This window comes from Adelges cooleyi, unplaced genomic scaffold (genome assembly GCF_023614345.1).
Source record: "Adelges cooleyi isolate 19-005CV unplaced genomic scaffold, UGA_ACOO_1.1 ACOO_flye_CR_arks_rails_tigmint_CR_PRNA_30, whole genome shotgun sequence".
Classification (NCBI taxonomy): domain Eukaryota; kingdom Metazoa; phylum Arthropoda; class Insecta; order Hemiptera; family Adelgidae; genus Adelges; species Adelges cooleyi.
The window spans coordinates 23,417,023-23,440,156 of NW_026095971.1; the positions used below are offsets into that span (position 1 = coordinate 23,417,023).

The following is a 23,134-nucleotide window of genomic DNA, read 5'->3' on the forward strand; positions in this document are numbered from 1 at the left end:
CGATTTACTACCATTCATTTTGTTGACATTGTGCATAGTGTTGTTTCCAAGATTTCACATAATTTTTTTGTCTCTGAAAATTATTTTTCTGATAGAATAAAATATAAAAAACCAATTTTACATTACATTACATTTACACTATGCAGTTTACTTTAGTTGCATCTACTTTAAGTCTAATTTTAATTCCAAAAACTATAGTAAAATAAAAAACAAATAAAGAAAATATTCCTCTCACTTTAGGAAAAAAATTTATTTTATTTGGTATTTTTTGTCTTTTTTATTCTACATTCAATCTATACTACTTTCCCATATTAATTATACAAGATATTTTTTTTTTTTGCCATACAGTTTTTATGAATTTACCCATTTTTGACATACTTAGTGCTCTATTTCTTAAAGTATAAAAACCAAACATTTTTATGAAATATTCGATTTTTTGCTTAAGATTTTTTTATTGAAATGTCAAGACTTACTTTCAATTGATTAATTTGTTATTGATCGAATGTCGCATTCTTAAAGATCGAACTAATTCAAATAAATACTATAATTTCGTTTTATCGAATAATTTGTCGAGATTAGATTTTAAAAATTACTAATTATTAAGCTACATATTTTTAATAAACCTATCAGTGTATGAAAAACTTCATGCCGACTATATCCGGGCTCTACCAAACTGTGTTTGTTAGTCGTACACCAATGCTCTAAATAAGAAGTGTATCCAAAAACAAAAACAACGTCTTTAAATTCGACCTAGTTGTACTATTATTTAAAGTCTCTAATGTTAAAAAGATTTTGATTATTATTACAGAATAAATTATAAGTTATAAAAACAGGACAATTTTAGGTATTCCGAATTTAGTTTTATAATTGTATGGCGGAAAAAATACATTTTAAGACTTCTAGAAAACTTTATCTGTTAAACTTTATTTGAAAACATAATTTATACTCACAAATAAAGAAGGATATATTTTGATATTTAATTGTTTTTTATTAAACTATTATAACGCTTACGGGGTCTATTTTGTACAAAAACTTGATAAATCCATAACGTTTACAAGATCTTTCAAAAGTATTATGTTGGTTTTGCAATGAAATCTTTTTTCGAATTTATACTCAGCCATTGATTTTTTATTTTATGTTAAACATATTCAATGTAGATACATAATATGTGTTATATATGTATTTTATTTCCATCCCTTGCTGCAATTTGTCTCGGGGCACAAATTTCCACATCTGGTCAAGAACGATTTTACTATTTAACTCTTTATATTTATTTAAATTTCTTTATCGCTGCTATTATTTTTCTGAATAGTTGTATGATTACCTACTTTCCTTGAAGTTGAGATTGGTTGTGGATGACAGTGAATGGTTATAATAGATCTTTAAGAGGGGATATCAGTGTGTGTGTGTGTGTTTAACGTTTATTAAAATAATAATAATAATATTATAGATTACAAATTATAACTACATTGCAGGTATAATTTTATATATTACAAAATGCACCACAGTTTTTTTTATTTGCCACGTGCCCGTGGCAATAGACGTAACAGGTTAAATGGTATATAATTTGAATAATGTGGTGTGGTTCAGAAAAAAAAAAATCAATGTTTTAGTGTAGAGAGAAGAAAAAAAATTTTAATAAAAAAATTGTGTATATTTAGGGTGTGCCGTGTGTCATTAGGGTGTGTTTATTATTATTTATTTTTTTTTTTTATGATTTGGTCTAGACTTGCGGCGTTTATTATGTCTTTTTCGTTTTCATGATGCTCTTTTAATTTTATTCTGTACACTGTCAGAAATGATTACAATTTTATTACCTTGTTGCGTTGTTTGTCCTGATGTTGAATTGGGGCTTGCGATGCCGTTATGTGTGGTTTGATGGGTCCGCAGTTTAGAAGTTCGTTCTGAACTGCGCTCGAAAGATTGTCGTATGACTGAAGTGTCCGGCATTTTTATAATCATGTATCGGTTATATGGCAGGGATTTTATTTTTTATTTTTATTGGGTATGGTGTAGTGGTCTGCCGCTAGATATAGCCCTCCGCATATTAGGGATAGTAATTAATGTGTTCTTTTGTACGGTAAAAGCCGCTTATGAACAAATAGGTGAAGGAGGAGTGATTGTTAATGAATAATTATAATAACAATATGGATACTGTCAATGGAAAAGCATTACTTAAAGTTTGAATTTAGCCTCGACGCGATAGCTAATAGCTTCTCATTTCTGTACAATGCTTTAATTGATATTTATATTTCTAACACTACAGATTCGCATCAAAGTGTTTATTTAAAAAGGATTTTATCACTTTCAGGGGTACTAATTCATGTTCCGTCTTCTACACCGTACTGGCTTTTTTTTTTAGCAGTAGCAAGTTAATAAAATGGAACTTTTTAATTGACATTTATTAATTATTACTTTTTACTATAAATACAAAATAAAGAAATGTTGTAACAATATATATACATATAAGATATACCTATATGATAAATGGCAACATAAATTAATATTAATAATGTTCCCAGGGTTTCTCCGGTCTTTCTCGATCCCATGGCTGAGGTGCTTTATACCTTGGACTTTCTCCTAGTTGTACTCCTCCGTCCAATAAGTTTTGTAGCAATGTATCAACCTGTAATTCAAAGTTGTATTTAAATATTTACAATTTACTAGTTTTAGTGCCACTAACAAGACAGGTCCTAACTAAATAACGCTTTTAAAATTTTGAGTTATTGGTTATTCCAAATTTTGCACTAAATTCTGACAACATTTTGAGACAAGATCGTTCTCCTATTTTATTTAAGTTTGACCAAAAATCGCGCAACTAACGTTAAGACTTAAGCATATTATGCATAGCGATTATTGTAGACAAATTTAAGCTAACAAATCAAAACAAAGGCAATGATGGAACTATAGTGACTATTGACTGGAATGATTAGAGGTATTTGAATTCTGCCGCGCTCCAGTGATTTACAACAAGATGAAGAATAAAAAAAAAAAATATCTACAACTATACATACTTTGCCTTCTGGAACAGGTTCATAAGTGTTTAATACTTCAAAAATTCCACTCTCTAAACAACGCTGTGCTAAAACTTTGCCGATAGTTGCATACGCCGTCTTATCCAGAGTACTATTAACAATAAAAATGTATAATCAACATTTTTTTTTTTTGCAAATTTGAATAATGTCATATTTGAAATTTGTACGCATTACATACCTGTAGAGCTGTTTACGTATTGCCCATTCAGCAGTAGACGCCAATATAGGTATTGCACCGGTATGATGTAAAACACTAGCAGTCACATGCCGTTTACTCGTGCTTATTTGCAATCTGGATAAAAAAAACCACAATAGAGTAAAAAGAACATAGAAGTATAAAATATTGCTTAATTGTTCAATTCACTTACTTGTTCCAAAACTCGCGTCCTGGTTTTTCTAAATGGTAACCAGCCGGCTTATACGCAATCCGTAACTTTTCCAAATTTCTCGGGTTTCTATTGTAGACAAACTTGGAGAACGGGAGGTAATTCATTTTAGCGAACGAACCGCAATTTTTAACATTGTTTCCGGCAATATTTGGAAAACAGCTTACTTTAAAAGTTTGTAGGCTAATCATTTTGTTCGTTAAAATAAATTAACCGGAAAAAAATTTAGAATATATATTCCAATTTGTATAATATTTTAGAATGATAAAATTGATAAGCAAGTCGGTGATAAATATTGAACAATTTGTATTATCTATGGTGATAACAGGCCCCGGACACTGATAAGAATTAACACGGGGAAGGTACTTCATAGAGGAACATTTTTCAAAGAGGTTTCATTCGACCCCGCTTTTTTACATTGAAAGTGACCCTTCAGCTTTTATCTACTCTGTGGAGATAAATGGCAAGAATGGTAAGGTCACAGATTAGCTGATAAACGAATGAGATAACTAATCTGTGATAAGAGTAGGGTATATTTTACACGAAGATCAATTATTTGGATTTTGGATTTGTTTAATATTCACTGAACTCCATACGCCTATGTATTATAGTAATAATATTATATTGAGTTCAGTAAAAATTGTTTCACTTCATACATTCCTTGTACATTAAAAAATAGCTTATTATTGGTTTAATATACTCTTTATAATTGGGAAATGTATATTGTATCTTGTTGAACGTCTGAATAAGAAACGTTTTTGTTTACATGCATTGAAATAATCCTACCTTTATTGAGAAATGGACACATCTTTTTTGCCCGAACAACTTGAATTGCTTGTAAAAAACTGGATATGTTGGAACAAGGTAAAATAGTTAATAATTGTATTATATATTTATATATTATATGAAGGGCTGTGGAGAAAAATGACCAAAGTCAATACACTCAGTTTTCAGTGTTGCAGTTTTAAAGTTTGAGAACTCTTAAAAGACACTGGTAGATAAAGTATAATGTAACGCAGATAAAGTAATATATTTTTTTTTTCTAATGACTATAAGTCATTTAATTACAAAATAATCAAATTTATTAATGTAAATTTTAGAGAAAAAAAATTGACGCGTGACTGTAATAGTCTTTCTCCGCAGTCCTTCATATGTTTTGGATAATATTACTTTTTTAATGTATTTTTTATTTTATTCAGTCGCAACAATATGCTATAGAACTTGAAAGAATACTGATGGCAAAAGATGTTAATAAAATCAGAGACATGTTTGATGGTCGTTTGTCGTTTGGCACTGCCGGCCTTAGGTCTGCAATGGCTCCAGGCTTCAAGCGCATTAATGAACTGGTCGTTATACAAAGTGCACAAGGATTGTTGTACTATATGATTAGTGTATTTGGTGAAGCGTTAAAGTCCGCGGGAATATTTCTTGGATACGACGGACGTTATAACAGCAAAAGGTTAGTGACGTGTATTTTTTTTTTTTTTTACATTTTAATATAATTACGTTTTTTTTTTTTGTAGGTTTGCCGAGTTGTCGGCTAGTGTGTTTCTAAGACATTCCGTTAAAGTCTATTTAATAAGGACAGTATGTCCAACTCCGTTTGTAGCGTTTGGCGTAAAGGAGTATAAATGCTGTGGCGGAGTAATGGTGACTGCTTCACACAATCCTAAAGAAGACAATGGGTACAAGGTCTACTGGAATAATGGTACTCAAGTTAGTAAATTTGAAGAAATTGTATCTTCAAACTAAAATATTATTTCACATATATTTACAGAATTGTATAACATTTTTTTATTCCCGATGAATAAATTTCTAGGTGATCACTCCACATGATAAAAATATTCAGAACTATATTTTAGAACATTTGGAGCCAGAAGAAGGCGTATGGGACGTGGAAAAAATATACAGTAATCCTTTGTTAGTAGATCCGCTGGACGATCTACAAAAGAAATACTATTCTTGTGTCAATGAAATGCTGATCCCCGGCTTAGATAAAAAATCAACAAATATTATTTTTACTTATACGCCAATGCACGGTGTCGGGTATTCTTACATAAGAAATGCATTTGAAAAAGCAAATTTCAACGTAAGTAATTCTAAATAGGGATGGGATAATACAATTTTAACGACAAAATGACACATTATGTCTAAATTTATATTAAATGGATTTTTTTGAATTTATACTTAGCCTGTCGTAGCAGTAGAACAGCAAAAGCATCCCGATCCAGATTTTCCAACCGTACCGTTTCCAAATCCAGAAGAAGGCAAGAGTGCATTAAAATTAGCTATCGAAACGGCTGAAAATAATGGTAGTAGAATTATACTGGCTAACGATCCAGACGCTGATAGATTAGCAGTAGCAGAACATCCGTAAGTTCATTTTATATTTAAATAACATCTATAAAATATAATCGTAATAAAATGTATTTGTCTAATTTCTAAAAAAAAATAATATCAACCTATATATTAATAATAACAAATAGTATATTACACAGTATAGGCAGTGAAGGCTGGAAAGTATTTACCGGAAACGAACTTGGAGCTCTGTTGGGTTGGTGGATGATCGATTCATATAAAAAAATACACGGCCAAGCACATCCTAAATTAGTTATGCTTTCGAGTACGGTGTCTTCAGCGGTCTTAAAATCTATTGCTAAAGTAGAAGGTGTTCTGTTTGAAGTGAGTTATCGATCGATATTTGTTACTAGGTGTGTGTGTAAGTACAAGACGTGTATAATTAGTATTATATTTTTAGGAAACGCTAACGGGGTTTAAATGGATGGGCAACCGTGCACATCAGTTAGCCGCAGAAGGTTATGAAGTTCTATATGCATTTGAAGAATCAATTGGTTACATGTGTGGCACGGCCGTGTTGGATAAAGATGGAATATCAGCAGCTATTAAGATAGCAGAAATGGCTATTTATTTAGAGAAAGAAAATTCCACACTATCTTCCGCTTTGGAAACTATTTATAACCGGTATAGAATTCATAGAAATCGACATTTTTTTTATTTATAAAAATAATTTTAACTCAATATTATTTTTTAGTTATGGTTGGCATTTATCTGTAAACTCATATTTTATATGCAACGACAGTCTTACAATAAAAAATATATTCGAATCATTAAGACATGATTACAACGTAAGATTTCACAGTGAATTATTCCAATTATATATCTTAACCTTTGCTTGCAATATCTAAACTGGACAATTTTCAAATTTAAATAATCAGCTATGACTTTTCAGTATCCAAAAAGTATAATGAATGGCCGTTATTCAATAAAATCCGTACGTGACTTAACTGTCGGCTACGACTCGGAGACAGACGATCACAAACCTCTGTTACCAGTTTCGAAGTCAACTCAAATGATTACGTTCAACTTTGATAATGGATTGAAAGCCACATTGCGCACAAGTGGAACGGAACCCAAAATAAAGTACTATGCCGAATTATGTACTGATCCTAAAGATTGTGTGTTAGTATTAATTAATCAAATTTAATTCTATTTTAATAATTAATATTATTAATCTTATTTGCGTATTTTTTACTCTTAATCATTTCTTTTACAGCGACATAGATAAACTGAAGACTATTTTAAAAGAGATGGTCGAAGCAATTATTGAAGAATTTTTGAAACCACAAAAAAACTCGCTTATTTATCGAAGCACATAGTCAAAACTTTACTACTCTTTACTCTTAAAATCATACTAAGAAACTAGAAAGTAATCTATACATCTTTTGTACTTATATTGTCTAGTCATATTTCTCGTACGCTGCCATTTAATAGAAGTTTTTTGTGATAAAAAAATTGAGGTAAATCATTAGCAACCAGTTGTTATTTAAAAAAAGTGTAAAAGAAAACATTTTTTTTATTAAGGTGTTTATTTCCAACACCGTGGCAATGTAAAACTAATTAATTTTACAAAAGTATCGTTGAATTATTTATTATTATATACTACACAAAAAATAAAGTATATAATAAATCAGATTAAAGTTTATTTTTTTTTCCTTTCAATCAAATTGTAAAAAGATTAACGGCAACTTGCCATAACTCCTAAAATGTTTTCGTAATCAATTTTTTCTGTAATATTTTTTGTTTTGATATTTTCGTCTTGGTTTGCAATAAACACGTACTTGTTGTCAAGTTCTTTCCAATTGTATTTCTGAATCCAATGCTTCAGCGCAGCATCTTAACGGAAAATTAAATATTAAAAAACAACATAAAGGTGGGATATGATTTACTTTCAAATGCTACTACATACCATCAAGACCTCCGAGCAACTCCATGAGGAAGTGTTTTTCAACAGATTGAAATGTAATTCCAATTACGTGGCAGACAAACTTTCGTACGGAATCCAAAAATCCAGTCACTTTGGCATATAATTCAGGCATAGAATGAACGTGATACCAAAATTCTTTAAAATTGCAATTTTCTAGTAGATCTGCTAAAAACAGCACTTGACTTAATGGAGCTTCTTGACACTAAGAGAACAAAAAAAAAAAAAAATTAAGAAAAAATGTCCATGCACACTAAAATATATACTGTCGCTTAAATTATTATTAGGTACAAGTTCTCGAATAACGATCGAGAGTAGCATCTATGAGAAAATCCACAAAAATAGTACATTTTTTCTATCTTTCAATAGTAAAGAACCTCTTTATAGTTTAGATGTTTTTAATTACAAAGGGGAACAATTTTAATGAAACGCATACACAATTAAATTGCAGTAAAAATAATACTATACTCAGATTTTTTCTGAAATAGTACTCTGTTGTAAACATGGCCAAAAAATTCAAGGTCTTAATATGAATCTAGTGATTATATTATTAGTATTAATATATTATTAAATTAATTAATTAGTTGATAGTAAAATTTCATTTAAAATAATTTCAATCTTAAGTCTTGACCATTCTAAATAATATCTTTATAATCGTATAAAAATAAAAAATTGCCAAAGTCTCTCTTACAAAACAGAGAGCGGTACAAATGCCGCCACGTGAACGATAGTTAAACTTTCAAACACCCAAAGACTTGAAGGTAAAGAAAGGTTATGACTAGGACATTAAGAACTGTCATTTAAGAATAAATAGAAAGCATGATGCGCTATACGTTCAGTGACTGGTCGTCAATCACCGACGACAGCCGTCTAGTCGTAGGCGTGGGTCGTCTAGAGACGGAGGGATACGTAGTGGTGACGAGTTATCTTCAGCCGAGCGGTTCAATCTTAAACCGAATAGAGTATAATAATGGTCTTTGGTATTTCTTAAAAAAGTTAAGAACGTGCTATTAATTCTTACCAATTTTTCGTTTAACAAACACTTGCACAGGACAAAATCAGAATGCGGGAAATTAGTAATCGCTTTCAACATGATTTGAACAGTTATGTCCAAGTTGTAATCATGATTAAACTGATAAATTTTAAGCACAGCCAAATTAGCCTCCAGATCGTATGCATTTTCTTGAGACTGTACTTCGACGTAGTGTTCGAGTGTAGATAAATGCTGAGGATTGTATCTAAACAAAATAAAAATAACGTTGAATACGTCAAGATTATTATTAACTGTCCACACGTAGGTACACCGAAAACAAGCGACATAACATTACCTCTCAATTCCTTGCAACAACGATGCCACGGTTTGTCTCATAGCTTCGGCCATAGTTGTTAATTAATATTAAATTATAAATATTAATTTAAGTAAAATATATCAATCTAACGACAACAATTGAACAGTAATAAATGGTAACTTGTAATATTATGTAGTTACAATCGTGTGCGGTGTGGATGTAGTTTATAACACGACACGATTCAAGATATAATATAATTTATTGTATTGTTATTTTACACGCCGAGTGCCGAATACCGATAAGAAAATGTCGTCCGATCAGAGCAGCCAACATAATTTCCAAAAATATGAAATAAATACAGATTTTCCTAACTTACCTACACTGTGGACAAAACTGATAATAAATTGATAAACGCATGCTCCTAGACGGCTGGCGACAATTATTATTAAAAAACGATAAATATAGAAAAAGAAAGCTAAAAGAAAGCGTTGGTATTTTTAGACAGAAAGGCTGGAAATCTAATTGAATAAAAATTGAAAAAACATGGAGTAAAAAATTTTAATTTAGCGGTTAATTTAAATTTAAACGGTTAAGATATGAAATTCAAATATGTCTTTAAACGAGTACATAACTAGCTTATGTCCAAAAATACATTAATATTTAATTATAAATATTGAACTTTCTTTTTTTTAATAAAAACTATTATTAAACATATTATGTGTACATGTAATGTATATATATATATATATACATACAGCACGTACATGTATCATAGAAGTTATACATTTCTGCTATTCTAGTGTTGTCTATTGTCTGATATTCATAAGTGATTAAAAATTAAAATTGTATATATATTTTTTTTTTTCAACGTTAGTGAAATATTTATTATTATCGAAAAATTATCAAGCCAACTCAAAATGCTGCAAAGACACGTTCTTGAAAGTTGTTAAGTACCTTTAAGCGTTTGTAACTATACAAACAGATCTGTAACAAATTATATTATAATAATAATAGCATTTAAAAAATACCTACATGGTTCTCTCTACCTCTACCCCTATCTTCCGAATAGAATTATTTGATAGTTAATTTGAACTTAATAACTATGTATATTATTAATAGTTTCGCACAATGAAGTTCAGTATAATTATTATTTATAGTGTATAAAACAAAAAAAACCAGCACAGCTGGATCGGTGCATATAGTAGGGAATTTCAAGTCATAAGTCGTTTGGAATTATTATAAACTGTAAGAGATAAAAACTATTTTCAAAAAAACGATTCTAGGTATGCGAAATTGTGCATGGTAAAAACTATTAAAAATATAAGTATATTTCAATGAATGAAGAATGGGGAATGGATAAATGTGTTAACTGACAATTAAAAAACATTTTAGTCAATAGGTACATTCTCGAATGCTGTATATGTCTACAACTGATCTTCGAAAAAAAGTAACGACCGACAACAACAATACAATAATACATGTTTATGTTTCAAATGTAATTTTATTTTAATAACAAATACATATTATTTAATAGAATATCCGACCGATTGACACGGAAACTGTAAAAATAAGATGGTCAGTCGTGTATCAAAGCCATCGTAAATAATTATAACAACTATAAAAATGTGGCTAAAATTGAAGTAGGTATACCTCAGTAGCAAATAAAGCAATTTCCCATAATTTAAAGATAACATACAACCCTTATGAAAATGCAGGAATAATAAAAAAATTCTAAGCCCTTTCCCTAGAAGGGATAGACATTTTTTGTTTATTTCATTATTTCCAAGCAAATTTTTTAAGGACTTAGGTCTGAAAATGACCACTGGCTTTTTTTATATAGGTTTAGCTAAAATTTACTTTCAAATTTGTATTTTTTCGATCCGCTAGCAACTTAAATGGAAACGTATAGTATTCTATTAAACTAGCTTAACTAAATAACCAATTTCGGATAATTACTTTTAGAGGTAAAAATTAAGCATTACTTTTATTTGCGCGCATTACTCTACCGCACTCAACCTGTCTTTCTAAATTTTAAACTTTAAAAACTTAAACAGTAACTGACAAAACTGATTATCGACCAGTGATCAACATTTTCAGCAAATTATTCTTAATTCAAAAAGTTAATTATATATATACGTTACGGTTAAAGTTTGAAAAGTTTAGAGTTCTAAAAAAAAGTAGGTAAAATATATTTAGTAAATTTAAATTATTGTAAAATATAACAAAAATATTTAAAATGAAAAAACTGTAATTATTTTCAAAGAAAATCAGTGCCTTGTCCTTAACGAATCGCCTGTATACTACATTGCATAAATTGGACCACGAGCGATTGCATACTAACAGTTGACAGTTGTTTAAATCTAAACAAATTAAAACCTAGACGGTACACAGAAAAATATCTAATATCGGGCTTAGATTAAATTTACTATACCCTATCTATAATAGAGTATAGTCTATTATATGTAAATAACAATAAAGCCAGTACAGTGGGGTCGGGGCATAGTGGGAATGGAAAAGTGAAATAAATAAAGTTTCTACCCGTTCTAGGGGGAAAAGGTTTAAATGTTTGGTTTGTCAACGTTTATCGATAGTACTATGATTAAAGAATATTCCATACAAATTTGGAACTAATTCTACTATTTTCAAAAAAAAAGTTATAGAGCGCTGTAATTTTTAAAATCCCCCTTGGATTTGCACAACGATGTCGAAAATAATATTAACGATTGACATTTTGTGCCAACTACCAAAATAGAACGTTTATGAAATTGCAATAAAACTGTAGGGACTAGGGCTTCTTTTCCAATTATAAGTACACAGACTAGTCTATAAACGTATTCGGCATTACTTAATTAACTCCCCCCCCTTCCTTATCACAAAAAAAACCAAGGTGATAAGCACTGCATAATGATGATAACAGTGAACAGTCTTCTTGGTGATAACATAATATTACTTTAATTTTTTCAATACAATGTTTTGCAAGTTTACTTTAGACTTTAAAATAATAGTTTTTTTTAAAAATATTTTAATGAATAATAGATGATCAAAAACGATAAATAATATTTTAAATAATTGTGAAGTTGACTTTTTTTAAAGTTAAAGGTTTATTTTGTATTACCTATGCAGTTATGCAGTGTATCAATATTTAGTGATTTATATATAAACATTTTCTTCGTTTAATTTGATTAAATTTATTTATTTAAATTAAATTTATTGATTGCTGAGTTATAAAAAATAAGTAAGTAAACCCATGTACGTATATTCATTTAATAGTAAGTTCAATCGAGGCTTTATCAATAAACTCGGCAAAAACGTTTATAATAATAATATTTTATTATAATCGAATACTATTATTCAATAGTTTTTTATTTTGATAATGTGTAGTGTTATTTTTTAAATTTTTGAACCAAATGATTAATATCTATGGTAATAATTATCTATAAAAAAAACTGAAATGGTATGATTTTTTTACTCTATGGATACCTATATATGAATTTATATTATTTTACATTGGCATGCATTATTTAATTTTCATTTTCACTAATTTTTTTTACAAGTCTTATAAACTTTTTAAAATTTAATGTACTGTCCTTCATAATTTAAAAAAATTAGTAGATGTTAGAGCAATTAATTAAAAGTCTACATTTTATATTTTATTTAATTGTTTTATAAAAATTTGTAATATTTAGGTTGTTATTATATTTAGACTAAAGTAAAAACTACTTCTATTTTTGTTACTATGGATAATAACATTTGTGTTGTTTAGATAATAATAAAAATGACAAATTTCGAAAATGCAACCGGAATACTGACAAGAGAATGCCTGAGAACTCAGATTTGTGGTAATATTTAATTATTAATATTATAACCAACATAACACTCATCTTCATCTCTTACACAACCTATTTTCTGGTTAACTGTGCCTCTGTTCTTGTCGTTGATAAAATAATCTAAATTTTCTATTATTTTTATCAGAGAAGTTAACACGTTCACTGACTATCATATTTTTAAATATGCTAATTGTCGCCAATTGATGTCATCCCACTGTTAACGTGTTAATTAGACGATGCTGAAAGGGATATTTTTACTTTTTTTAGAAGCACCTAAATCTGACTGGTTTCAAAATGAATATTTTACCAATACATAGTATATTTAGTTTTAACTATTAATTATTGTTTTGCCTTTTAAAGATTTTTTCTAGTGAATTTGATAAATCAGCTAATCTGGTAAATCAGCCTCTTTTTTTATAGAGCCGAGAACTGGGACGCACAGTTTTCTATACACGTATATAATTTCGTGTACCTAATTATAAAATAAAATAAAAATGTATTTTTAAGGTGAAGGTGAATGGCCAAAAAATACTGTATTATATCAGCCCTACGAAACAGAACAAATATTGATGCCCGAGAGTTCCGAATGTCTGGCGGTGAAAACGTTTTTAAAAATGTTAAATTTGGATTTTATCGTGGAGGCCAGAGAAAATGCCGAATATATGTCACCACATCGAGGCAAAGTACCGTTCATTAAAGCTGGCCAATTTTTAATTGCTGGTTTCGAGCCAATTGTTAACTTTGCCCAAACCAAAGTAAAAATTATTGTTTATACTTTGATGTATATTTTTTTTATTAATAGTATTTAATATTACACATTTATCTATAGGGTTATTCGCTGTCTACTCACTTAAGTGAAACCCAAAAGTGGGATTTGCGGGTTTACATGTCACTAGTATACAACATTCTTCTAAATGCCGAGGTAATTTATTATTACACAGATTTACTCGTGTCGTTAATTATACAGCGTTTTTAAATTATCATTTTTTTTTTATATATATAGATTTATGTAACATGGAATCACGAGTCAACTTATAAAGAAATAACAAAGCAGAGGTATAGTTCAGTTTATCCATTTCCCTTGAACCATTTAGCTACGTACTATAAACGACAGTCCATGCTATCGCTTTTGGAAGTTTTAAATTGGAAAAAGAAAACATTAGACGAAGTGTTCAAAGACGTAGACAAAATTTGCGAGTCATTGTCGAGCGTTTTGGGAAATAAGAAGTACTTTTTCGACGAAAAGTATGAAAATATTATATATTAATTTATTGCATTATGAAATTTCAAATCTTTTTTCGTCTTGATCGTTTTTGCAGACCGACTGAATTAGACGCATTAGTGTTTGGACATTTGTTTACAATCATTACAACACCGTTATTGAACAACCGTTTCGCCACTACTGTAAGAAATTACGATAATTTAGTGAAACTGTGTGTTCGTATTGAAACAGAATTTTTTCAGTCTAGAACTTTGTAATAATAATATTATAGTTTGCTTAGAATACAATTGTTATTTTTCGAGTACCGAATTTGTAAAATAAAAAAAGAGAACAGAAGTATTGTATGGAAGTTTAGCGTTTTACATTTAGAAGTTATTATAATTTCAAATTACTCGACACTGTGAGTGAATTATAGTATATTTTAAAGGGCAAGCTCCACATTCATTATTAGATGACTGGAAGCATTGGCTAGTTTGGGCTAAGGATACCAGTTTGTTATCGACAAGCTATTCAATAATATCAGCGGCAGAGGGCAAATAATAATTAAACATACAAGTGTAGTACTAATTAAAAGCATTGCATTTATTTTAACTTTGATAAATATTTATAACTAACAAAATTTAACATTCATAATTGAATCATACTTTAACATAGTTGAAAAATAGAACAGGTTAAAAATAATTACTCGCACCCAATTAAACAAGTGCAGTAATGCAATTTTTAAACATAATAAAAACGCACTGAAACAAAATACTTTAATACTTTCCAAATACGTCTGAATTATATTTTTATACTCTTACAACTAATAAAAGGCTTAAATAAATTAATAAGGTGGTATTCTGTGATGTGTACATACAACTAAAAAAACATAACATCATTAAGATTTCTTTTTTTTTTTTCTAAACAAAATATTTCAAAATCGTTTCCGTTTAATTGAATTTCTTATTAGATATACATAAACAAGAGTAAATAAATAAGTAGAAGCTATTATTGTTTTGGTTATGTTTAAAATAAAAAAATGATTTTATTATTACCAAAGGAAGATGATTTTAATTTGAAATATAACAACGCTTTATTGGTCAATAGAATTGACGACCAAAGTACTTTATCGTACCATTATTTTAGGATAAAAATGTTTTGCTATTTGAAAATGAATAAATTGTAATACAATAAATTGATAAAAAAAAAATTACGATAATAATAGTTAAAGCAAGTACATATTATTTTGTTCAATTGAATTACAATATTTAATAATGTTTTGACCGTAACGGAATTATAATTACTCTTTAACTTAGCTTTTAAGTTTGTTTTTTCTTAACACATATTAATAGGTTTTATTGAATTCAAAGATATAGTGTCCGATTGTAATAAATATACTAATTAATAATTTTATCATGTTATGCAAAGTCAAAAGTAACAAACCATTTGTCCAACAATATCGTAAAATTCAAAAATTGTAACGATAAAAATGATAATCAAATTTATTTCGTAACTTAATATAAAACATTTGATGCTTATTATAGTTATAAAAGCCCTTGATTACTTTTAATTAATTATTGATCCTTAAAAAGAGAATATAAATTTTTTCAAAAATTATCAATTTTAATGTGGTAAATCATTGTCTATTAGAAAATAAACTGTATTCTAATATGTTAATAATAATAAGGCTTTTTTGTAAGTAAAACTATAGTAAACATTTCATAAAACATTTTTATATTCACTATTATTATAGTTTTTAATTATTTTCCATAAAAATGAACATGTTTTGATAGAATAATGAAAAAATACTATTACGTATTAACACAAATAGAATATTTAAAATCAGCGACACTTTTGTATCGGTCGTAACATTATATTGTCATTAGAATGTCCGTACAACATAGCGGTAAAACTATTTTGAAAAAAAAAATACATATCGATACATTACGAGTATTGTCCAATATAAGTTGAATGATACATAGTTTATTATAGATCGATCAAATTAAAAAAAAAAAAACCACTATCGTAACAACTATAACTGTTTGTATAATAATAAAGATTAAAAAAAATAATATACGACGACATACGTGATATAAATTAAAATTATGTACACTAACATTAAAACGTTAATAGTATAGTTTATTATCAGTTATTAAATTAATATATTAATTTGTTAAATACAAATTATTATATCATTAACAGTATCACAAATTTCTAATAAAACTTTATTAAAGACATTGACCTCTATATGATGAACAGGATTTTTTTTTATTATTGCCAAATGATTTTATTTTTTTCAAACGTGTCCTATACATAAAATTTAGTATACAACAATACTGAGAAGTAGATTACTTATTTAATATTAACATTTAGTAATATGGCAACGTCGACCCTGTAATTATAATGATAATATTTAAAGTTAGCCGATTTGGGGAAAAAAAATCTAATAGCTGCTAACATAAACTGTAAAAATTAACGAGTTTTAAGTAGCACCTATTCATTTTTAATCGGTTACTTAAAAAAAAAAAACGCTATTCGCAATATTACACATTTCTATCAATACATTATACATTTAATAATACTTATTTGGAATGATCGAATGTTTACGAAACAAATTATTACATTGTTTTTTAAAAGGTAATACTTAAAATGGTAAACGATTAAAGAGTTGCTTAACAAATAATTACGTATTTCTACTACAATGCAAAAATAGTACACTGACAATGACACAAACAATTTGGTAATATAAATTTGGTTATTGAGAAAAAGAGAAACGATTTAGATTTTATTCACATAAGTATCTATGATAAAAAAAAAAAAAATGGGATATAAACACTAAAATTATTAGTATATTATTTTCTTTAATAACCGTGTTACTATTCACAAGAATAAAAATATCGGTTGGTAATAACCGTAGCAACATATATTTCTTACAAAAAAATCTACATAAACATAATAGCTTTTTCAACGTTATTGATAATTATCGGGAAATTACACATTTAAGTAATGTAATATAATATTAACATTATGACACTTAAATTTTACTTTATAACAGCACAAAGATGCAATGATTGAGGTAAAAAAAAAAAAAACTGCTAAATTTTAAATCACAAATTTAGTATATTCGTAATATTTAAAAAAAAAAAAAATGGTAACACTAATTAATCACTTTAACAACTTTAACAAATTAATATTAAAATATTTGATTATATTAAAATTTAAAGATAACTTTTTAACAGAATATTTAGGTATTATATAAATATATTATAATCATCAATAATCAATGGAATCAGTTTCTATAACTCTAATATATTTTTATATATATTATACATCTATATATTTTTTTTTTCAAACTCAAATACAAATTATTGATTTTTGAAAATAGACCAAATATCATTATCAAGTTTCATATAGTGTAATAATAAAACATTTAATTTATATTAGTTATATGGTTGTATGGATGTTGTCGGCAATAAAGCCTAGTCTTAAGAGCGCCTTTATATTAAAAATAATACACATAATCGGGCAGTCTGTTAAAAAGAAGAAAACAATATGATATAATGGATTTTATACTGACAAATCTTTATAAGCATTAAAATGCCAACATTTCTTTATTTATCATCTTAAACAGTAAAGCTTTGTGTTGATTATTTAGAAAAATATATATTCATACTTAAAGAACCTGCATACTAGTAACAAAAATCTCGTATACGATAATAGTATAAAGCAAAATTAATTAAATATTGCAAAAGATACAATAAATAAGAACAATTGCTGACTTGTTAATTATTATTACCAATTCTAGTAATAAAACGGCATTGTCGATAATATTTTTTAAAATAAAATAAAGGAACTATATTTTATGTATTGTGTGTTAAGACGATAAAACAAATAATTATACATTAATAGTTTTTATATAGAATTTTCTTATTCTTCAAAAAAAAAAATTATTTATAAATACTATTGAGATGTTAACTAAATCAATGTTAGCTACCATCACCCATACATATTGAACATCTCGAAAAAGAGATTCTATGTCACATAATATATATAATTCTAATTTAAGATCTATCTAATAATCATCTTAAATTACTAACAAGTAAGTAACATACCATGAGTTATGTTAAATAAAACAGAAAAGATAATTTGAAAAAAAAAAACAAAAAATTGCACTTACGTTCAATGTATAAATAGAGTATACATTTGTTTAGTTGATACTTCTTCTACTTCTCCTAGACACTGGTTCCGAAGCATCTCTGGGCGCGTGTCGTTTTCCTCCTTGCGACTGAGCACTCATTTGTAAGCTGATTGCTTGCGTATTCAACTTCTTTGCCACTAGCAAGTCCTTCATGCCGCGCATTTTTTTGCTTTTCAATACAATCGAGGTTTCAGGCTCATCGTCGACCAATGTCGGTTCGATGGCGTGCGGTAGTAATGGAGTATCGACAACGGACGGAAGTATTGCGTCCGTATTGCCCACAAACGGTTCTCCACCTCCTTGCAGCAAAAAATCTCTATTCAAGATTCGTTCACTACAAGCCGCTGTTAACGCTTTAATGCCCGGATGAAGTTCCGATTTCACTTCGTCGTCGGCACCGAGCACCGCAGTGTTGTTTGCTACGTCCTTGGACATAGGTTGATTGTTATTATTGATGTTGGCGTCATGGTAATTTCGTTTTGAATCTGTGTCATTTTCCAAGTCCTAAAACGTATGTTTAACATTAACAACAATTCTAACAGACATGTAATGGTCTTACATTTGGTTCTAAGATGATAAGTCTTGTCCTCACGCTATCGTCAAATTTAGATATGGAATTAATAAAGTGTTTTGCCCATTTAATGTGCAACACGGGCGTCATTCCGTCTTCTTCCCAAAGGCAAAGACCATCGTAAATTGATAGAACATAAGCATAACATTGCGGATTGTTCAGTATTGATCTACTTTTACCACAAGTCATTTCTTTTAATGAATATGGAATTAATTCATAGGCAATGTCCATCATTTCTTTGTAAAGCTCTTCGTCGTCTTTACTAAAACTGTACCTAAAACCACAAATAAATGGTATTTTACAGAGAGCAGTCAAAAAATATATGGTCGATATCACAAACAGGATTGATATGTAGAGGTAAATATTTAAATGAAACTTTTGAATGAAAGAAGTATTGTGCGAGCAAATGGACGAGAAAATTTGTTTTCTGGATACATAATATTAAATATACTATTTATTATATTGTACAGAAATTCTTACTTGCTTATAACTTGACTGGCTTTAGCCCAACTGGAAAAAGCATCTTTTATCATGTTATGCCTGTAAAAATAGCCACCTTGATAAGTGTATGGATATACAAACATATCGTTATAATATGTTTGTGCTGCTAATATAGCTTCTTCAAACAAAGCTGTACAAGGTGGTCGTCCTGGTGTTGCACTGAGTTCTTCCAAGTCACCTAGATTACCTTTAAAGATATTTCGAATAAAAATAACATACATTATTAACGTACACTAATGTTATGGTGGGTATAGTATATAATATACCTAGAGCTAACGGGAATTTCGATAAATGACCTTCATCGTAAAGTAACCATAAAAGGTTTTTTTGAAGTGTAGCAACTTCTAAAGCATCATTGGCTTGATTAATACTAGGGTTAATAGAACTGACTAGTGCAGAAACTTCCATGTGTCTATTACAAATTACCGGGTGGCCATTGACATAAAGCCAAGACCCGTGTCCCGGTTCAGATTCTTTAATTTTCTGCCCTCGTTTATCTTCATTGCCTTTTCCTGTAAACGAATGGTTGTTTATTATAAAAAAACAACATTTATAACTTGGATGGTCGGATGAGTGTCGATAATAATTTACCATGCCACGTAACTTCAGCGTTATCATTGCCATTAGGGCCAAAAACAACCCAAGCATGATCTTCAGATAACGCCAAATGAACATCGTTATAGCCGAGTATTTGGCAGCCCGCGACTACGGCAAACGCGACACCGAAACAGTCCAGTTTTGAACCTGGAAAACGCAAAGAGAGTCACCAAAAAAATCAAAGGTAACGACAACACGAACGACACCTCGGCGAAACAGTTGAACCGACCTGTTAAGTAGCTGTACATGGTCTGCAGGTGAGCTCTGTCTTTGTAGTAGCTCCTGGTCAACGTGTTCCAAATGACGTCCGACACCTTTTTGACCAGCTCGCGCGTAGCGTAGCCGTCGCGCTCGTCGAACTGCAACGGGTCGACGTTGCCTTTGATGACCGAGTAGAACTTGGTGTACAGCGCTTGGATGACGTGCAGCTCGATGTCGGGCAGCCTGAGCGGCGTCCGCTCCAGGTCGAAGCTGGTCTCGACCGTGGCCACCGCCGGCACTTCGATGCTCGGCCGGACGCAGGTCATGGTGTTCTCGATGGCGCCGGCCACCAGCGACAACAGCAACAGATCCGGCTCGCGCTTGGCCAGTTCCCGCCGGAACACGTCCACCACGGCGGGTATGTCGCCAATGGGAAACGACTCGGAGTGTTCCTTGAACACCTTTAGCGGCATGGCGTCGTCCGGGGCACACGCGTACAGTGCAGCGGAAAATAAAGAAAATAAAAAAAACAAAACACAACTTTGCCGCTGGCTTCGGTCAGCCGCTTCGCCGGTCAATCGTTCAGTAACGGTCGGGCCGCCACTTTGCAGCAGGACGACCGAAAGGACTTGACCGCCGTCGTCGTTGTTGTGGTGGTTGTTGTTGTTGTTGTGATTTTACCGCGTTTTACCATCCGAGCCGCGGCCGCACAATAATAGGCAAGTACAATCGGCTATAACATGACAATAACACCGGACCGCAACGTATTCGATTGTCGCGCAACGTTTCGGGTAGCGTTGCGCATCGGTTCCATTGTTGTCCGCTGACCGCGTGCCGTTGAGTGTTGTTGTTCGTCACGACGTCTGGAGCAGCAACACGGAATAGATCAAAACGGAAGGGTCACTTCCAGCGTAAACAAAATCCGTAATAATAATTATAATAATATCTACTAACGTGTAGATTCAACATTATTGATTATACCGATTCACGACCGAGAAGGCTGAATGAATTAGGTTAAGAAGAAAATAAGTGTAAAAAATCCCCACAGCTGGTTGTTAATATGTTTTTTGAATTTTAAGTGGCTCTGTGCTTTAAAAAAAAAAAATTGGTAGTGACAAAATAGTAAATAAACAGGGAGAAATGATTTTGGGGAGGTGTTGATTTTTGAGAAGGGCATCCCACCCCCCAAAGATGTTTTGCCAGTATTCTTACCGTGTTAATTTTTATCAGTGTCTGCTGAAGCCTGCTGTTCGCCTCTCCTAAATATTGTTCAATAATGTAAAATACACAGAAAAATACATATTAAGCCAATGAAGACTGTTGATGACGCACGAAAAATGCAAAGAAAAATAAATGTTTACATCCTTTGCAATGGCTTTTATGTGGTTTATTTATTTTTCATCTCAATAACACACTACACATACCTCTATTTGTCCAAATATAATGTTTTTTATGCAAAGGCTGTTCAAGCGGCCATGAACAAATAAAATAAAGAACACGGTACAAATTGATCAAACCTAGTTATATGTTATGGAAAAACAAATACTCATCTAGAAGCTCGAATTTAGTTGTACATCTATTCTATTATTTCTATGCAAAATCTAGTTTCAAGTTAAAACTAAAAAGTGTATATTTATCAGAAATAAATGGGGCTTGGGTCTTGCCTACAACTATAATATATGTGTGAAAAAAGAAAAAAGATAAATCCAAATATTTTATCATATGTAAATAAATAGTATATTTTATAAAGGATATGTTTTATTTGGGGTAAACGGTAGTTAAGTACACATTCCTCTGCGCTGAAAATTCAAAGTACTCTTATCCGCATCTATCTAAACGCCCATTTATTTTTTAGCATCAGTTTTTTTTTGTTTACTTTCTCTAAAAACTATTTATTAAAAAAAAAAACCATTGACGAGACTAAAAAATGGTATTTTGAGTTCAATAATATATATTTTAACGGCTGTATGAAACTATTATAATTACAACAGTAGGTAATAAACCTTTTTTTTTTTTTTTTTTAAACTTTAAACTTGATAATTGAAAATATTCCAATTTTGTTGAATTATTCAGACAAGTGACAACCGTTAAAGTCCGTTATGAGTGCCCTGAGTATAAAAAATAAGTTTTTGAGACAACGTCCTTTTGATTTATTTAAACTATTTATGATGTAAGCAATATCACTGCTTTGTAGTAGTGTAAAGTGATTAAGTCGTTAAGTTTGACACTTGAAGTAATTATCATTAAATTTAATAGACCAATACACCTAATCTTCTGGCCTTTTTTTTTTTTTATTTGTTTTGTGTTATCTTTTCAAACGGAGTTAATCCTTTTCGAACGCGATTCGAGTGGACTTATTTGAAAAATTGAAATTTTAACACTTATACGAAAATATTGCTCTTTTCAGAAAGGTTACAACATGGTACAACACGTAAGCTACATGTTGGTTATAGGTACAAGTAAACCACAGCGTTCATATTTATATTGGCATTACTCACGTTGTAATAATATGGTCTATAATTTAAATGAGACCATGCAATGGGTTTAGGGTCTGGCAATACAAAAAACTCTAAAAAAAATAAACATTTGCATCACAATTTTAAATACAAACGTTAAGTGAATGATGGCCATTTGCCATTCGTTCGAGGACTTTTGATAAAAAACAATTACACATATTAACAAGCACAAACAATATGGTCTAATATGGTTTATGATTTGCAGTTTTATTTTTTCACAAGTACCTATACTTCTTCAAAAATTATCTCTATTATTCGCGTTGGAGTAATTTTCTTAAAGTATGTAGTCGAATACAATTAATATAATATTTACTATTAAGTAGATTATTATGTTTTATCTTCATATATTAAATCCTATATTATTAAAATCGGTTTCGTTTAATTGTTTCACTAACGGAATGCAGTTTTTTCTTCTCTCGAGAGTCATTTTTTAGGAACTTAACAGCGCATAATACAATGCGCTATTAAAAAATCACACATTTTCACAAAAAACAACAGGTTATGTCCTTTATTATTATCATTTTTTTTTT

The 23,134-nt window shown here is 29.8% G+C and overlaps 5 protein-coding genes across 6 annotated transcripts; 2 read left to right on the top strand and 3 right to left on the bottom strand.

The window, feature by feature from the left end:
• Window positions 1-2,383: 2,383 nt before the first annotated feature.
• On the bottom strand, window positions 2,384-3,689 carry LOC126839137 (39S ribosomal protein L18, mitochondrial). The gene is made up of 4 exons (XM_050574219.1): window positions 3,404-3,689; window positions 3,214-3,327; window positions 3,015-3,126; window positions 2,384-2,626 (listed from the first exon to the last, which is right to left on the bottom strand). The coding sequence occupies exons 1-4, from the start codon at window positions 3,610-3,612 to the stop codon at window positions 2,507-2,509; spliced, it is 555 nt and encodes a 184-aa protein (XP_050430176.1). The 5' UTR covers window positions 3,613-3,689; the 3' UTR covers window positions 2,384-2,506.
• A 249-nt stretch (window positions 3,690-3,938) lies between these two features.
• LOC126839120 (phosphopentomutase) lies at window positions 3,939-7,424 on the top strand. The gene is made up of 10 exons (XM_050574183.1): window positions 3,939-4,285; window positions 4,621-4,880; window positions 4,945-5,137; window positions 5,241-5,510; window positions 5,613-5,794; window positions 5,920-6,103; window positions 6,180-6,403; window positions 6,474-6,567; window positions 6,672-6,901; window positions 6,996-7,424. Exons 1-10 carry the CDS (start codon window positions 4,220-4,222, stop codon window positions 7,096-7,098), a joined length of 1,806 nt encoding a protein of 601 aa, XP_050430140.1. The 5' UTR covers window positions 3,939-4,219; the 3' UTR covers window positions 7,099-7,424.
• LOC126839136 (eukaryotic translation initiation factor 3 subunit K) lies at window positions 7,339-9,252 on the bottom strand. The gene is made up of 4 exons (XM_050574218.1): window positions 9,032-9,252; window positions 8,725-8,941; window positions 7,689-7,908; window positions 7,339-7,615 (listed from the first exon to the last, which is right to left on the bottom strand). Exons 1-4 carry the CDS (start codon window positions 9,082-9,084, stop codon window positions 7,458-7,460), a joined length of 648 nt encoding a protein of 215 aa, XP_050430175.1. The 5' UTR covers window positions 9,085-9,252; the 3' UTR covers window positions 7,339-7,457.
• Window positions 9,253-11,970: 2,718 nt separating this feature from the next.
• On the top strand, window positions 11,971-14,390 carry LOC126839127 (metaxin-2-like). 2 transcript variants are annotated; one of them, XM_050574193.1, is made up of 6 exons: window positions 11,971-12,241; window positions 12,756-12,831; window positions 13,327-13,574; window positions 13,649-13,741; window positions 13,823-14,064; window positions 14,139-14,390. In XM_050574193.1, exons 2-6 carry the CDS (start codon window positions 12,768-12,770, stop codon window positions 14,296-14,298), a joined length of 807 nt encoding a protein of 268 aa, XP_050430150.1. In that variant the 5' UTR covers window positions 11,971-12,241; window positions 12,756-12,767; the 3' UTR covers window positions 14,299-14,390. The 2 variants fall into 2 exon arrangements, with proteins under 2 accessions (XP_050430150.1, XP_050430149.1); XM_050574192.1 differs by having other exon boundaries at window positions 11,972-12,227.
• A 2,921-nt stretch (window positions 14,391-17,311) lies between these two features.
• On the bottom strand, window positions 17,312-21,059 carry LOC126839119 (menin). The gene is made up of 6 exons (XM_050574182.1): window positions 20,117-21,059; window positions 19,882-20,034; window positions 19,557-19,802; window positions 19,270-19,477; window positions 18,778-19,063; window positions 17,312-18,722 (listed from the first exon to the last, which is right to left on the bottom strand). The coding sequence occupies exons 1-6, from the start codon at window positions 20,559-20,561 to the stop codon at window positions 18,228-18,230; spliced, it is 1,833 nt and encodes a 610-aa protein (XP_050430139.1). The 5' UTR covers window positions 20,562-21,059; the 3' UTR covers window positions 17,312-18,227.
• Between the last annotated feature and the right edge of the window lie 2,075 nt (window positions 21,060-23,134).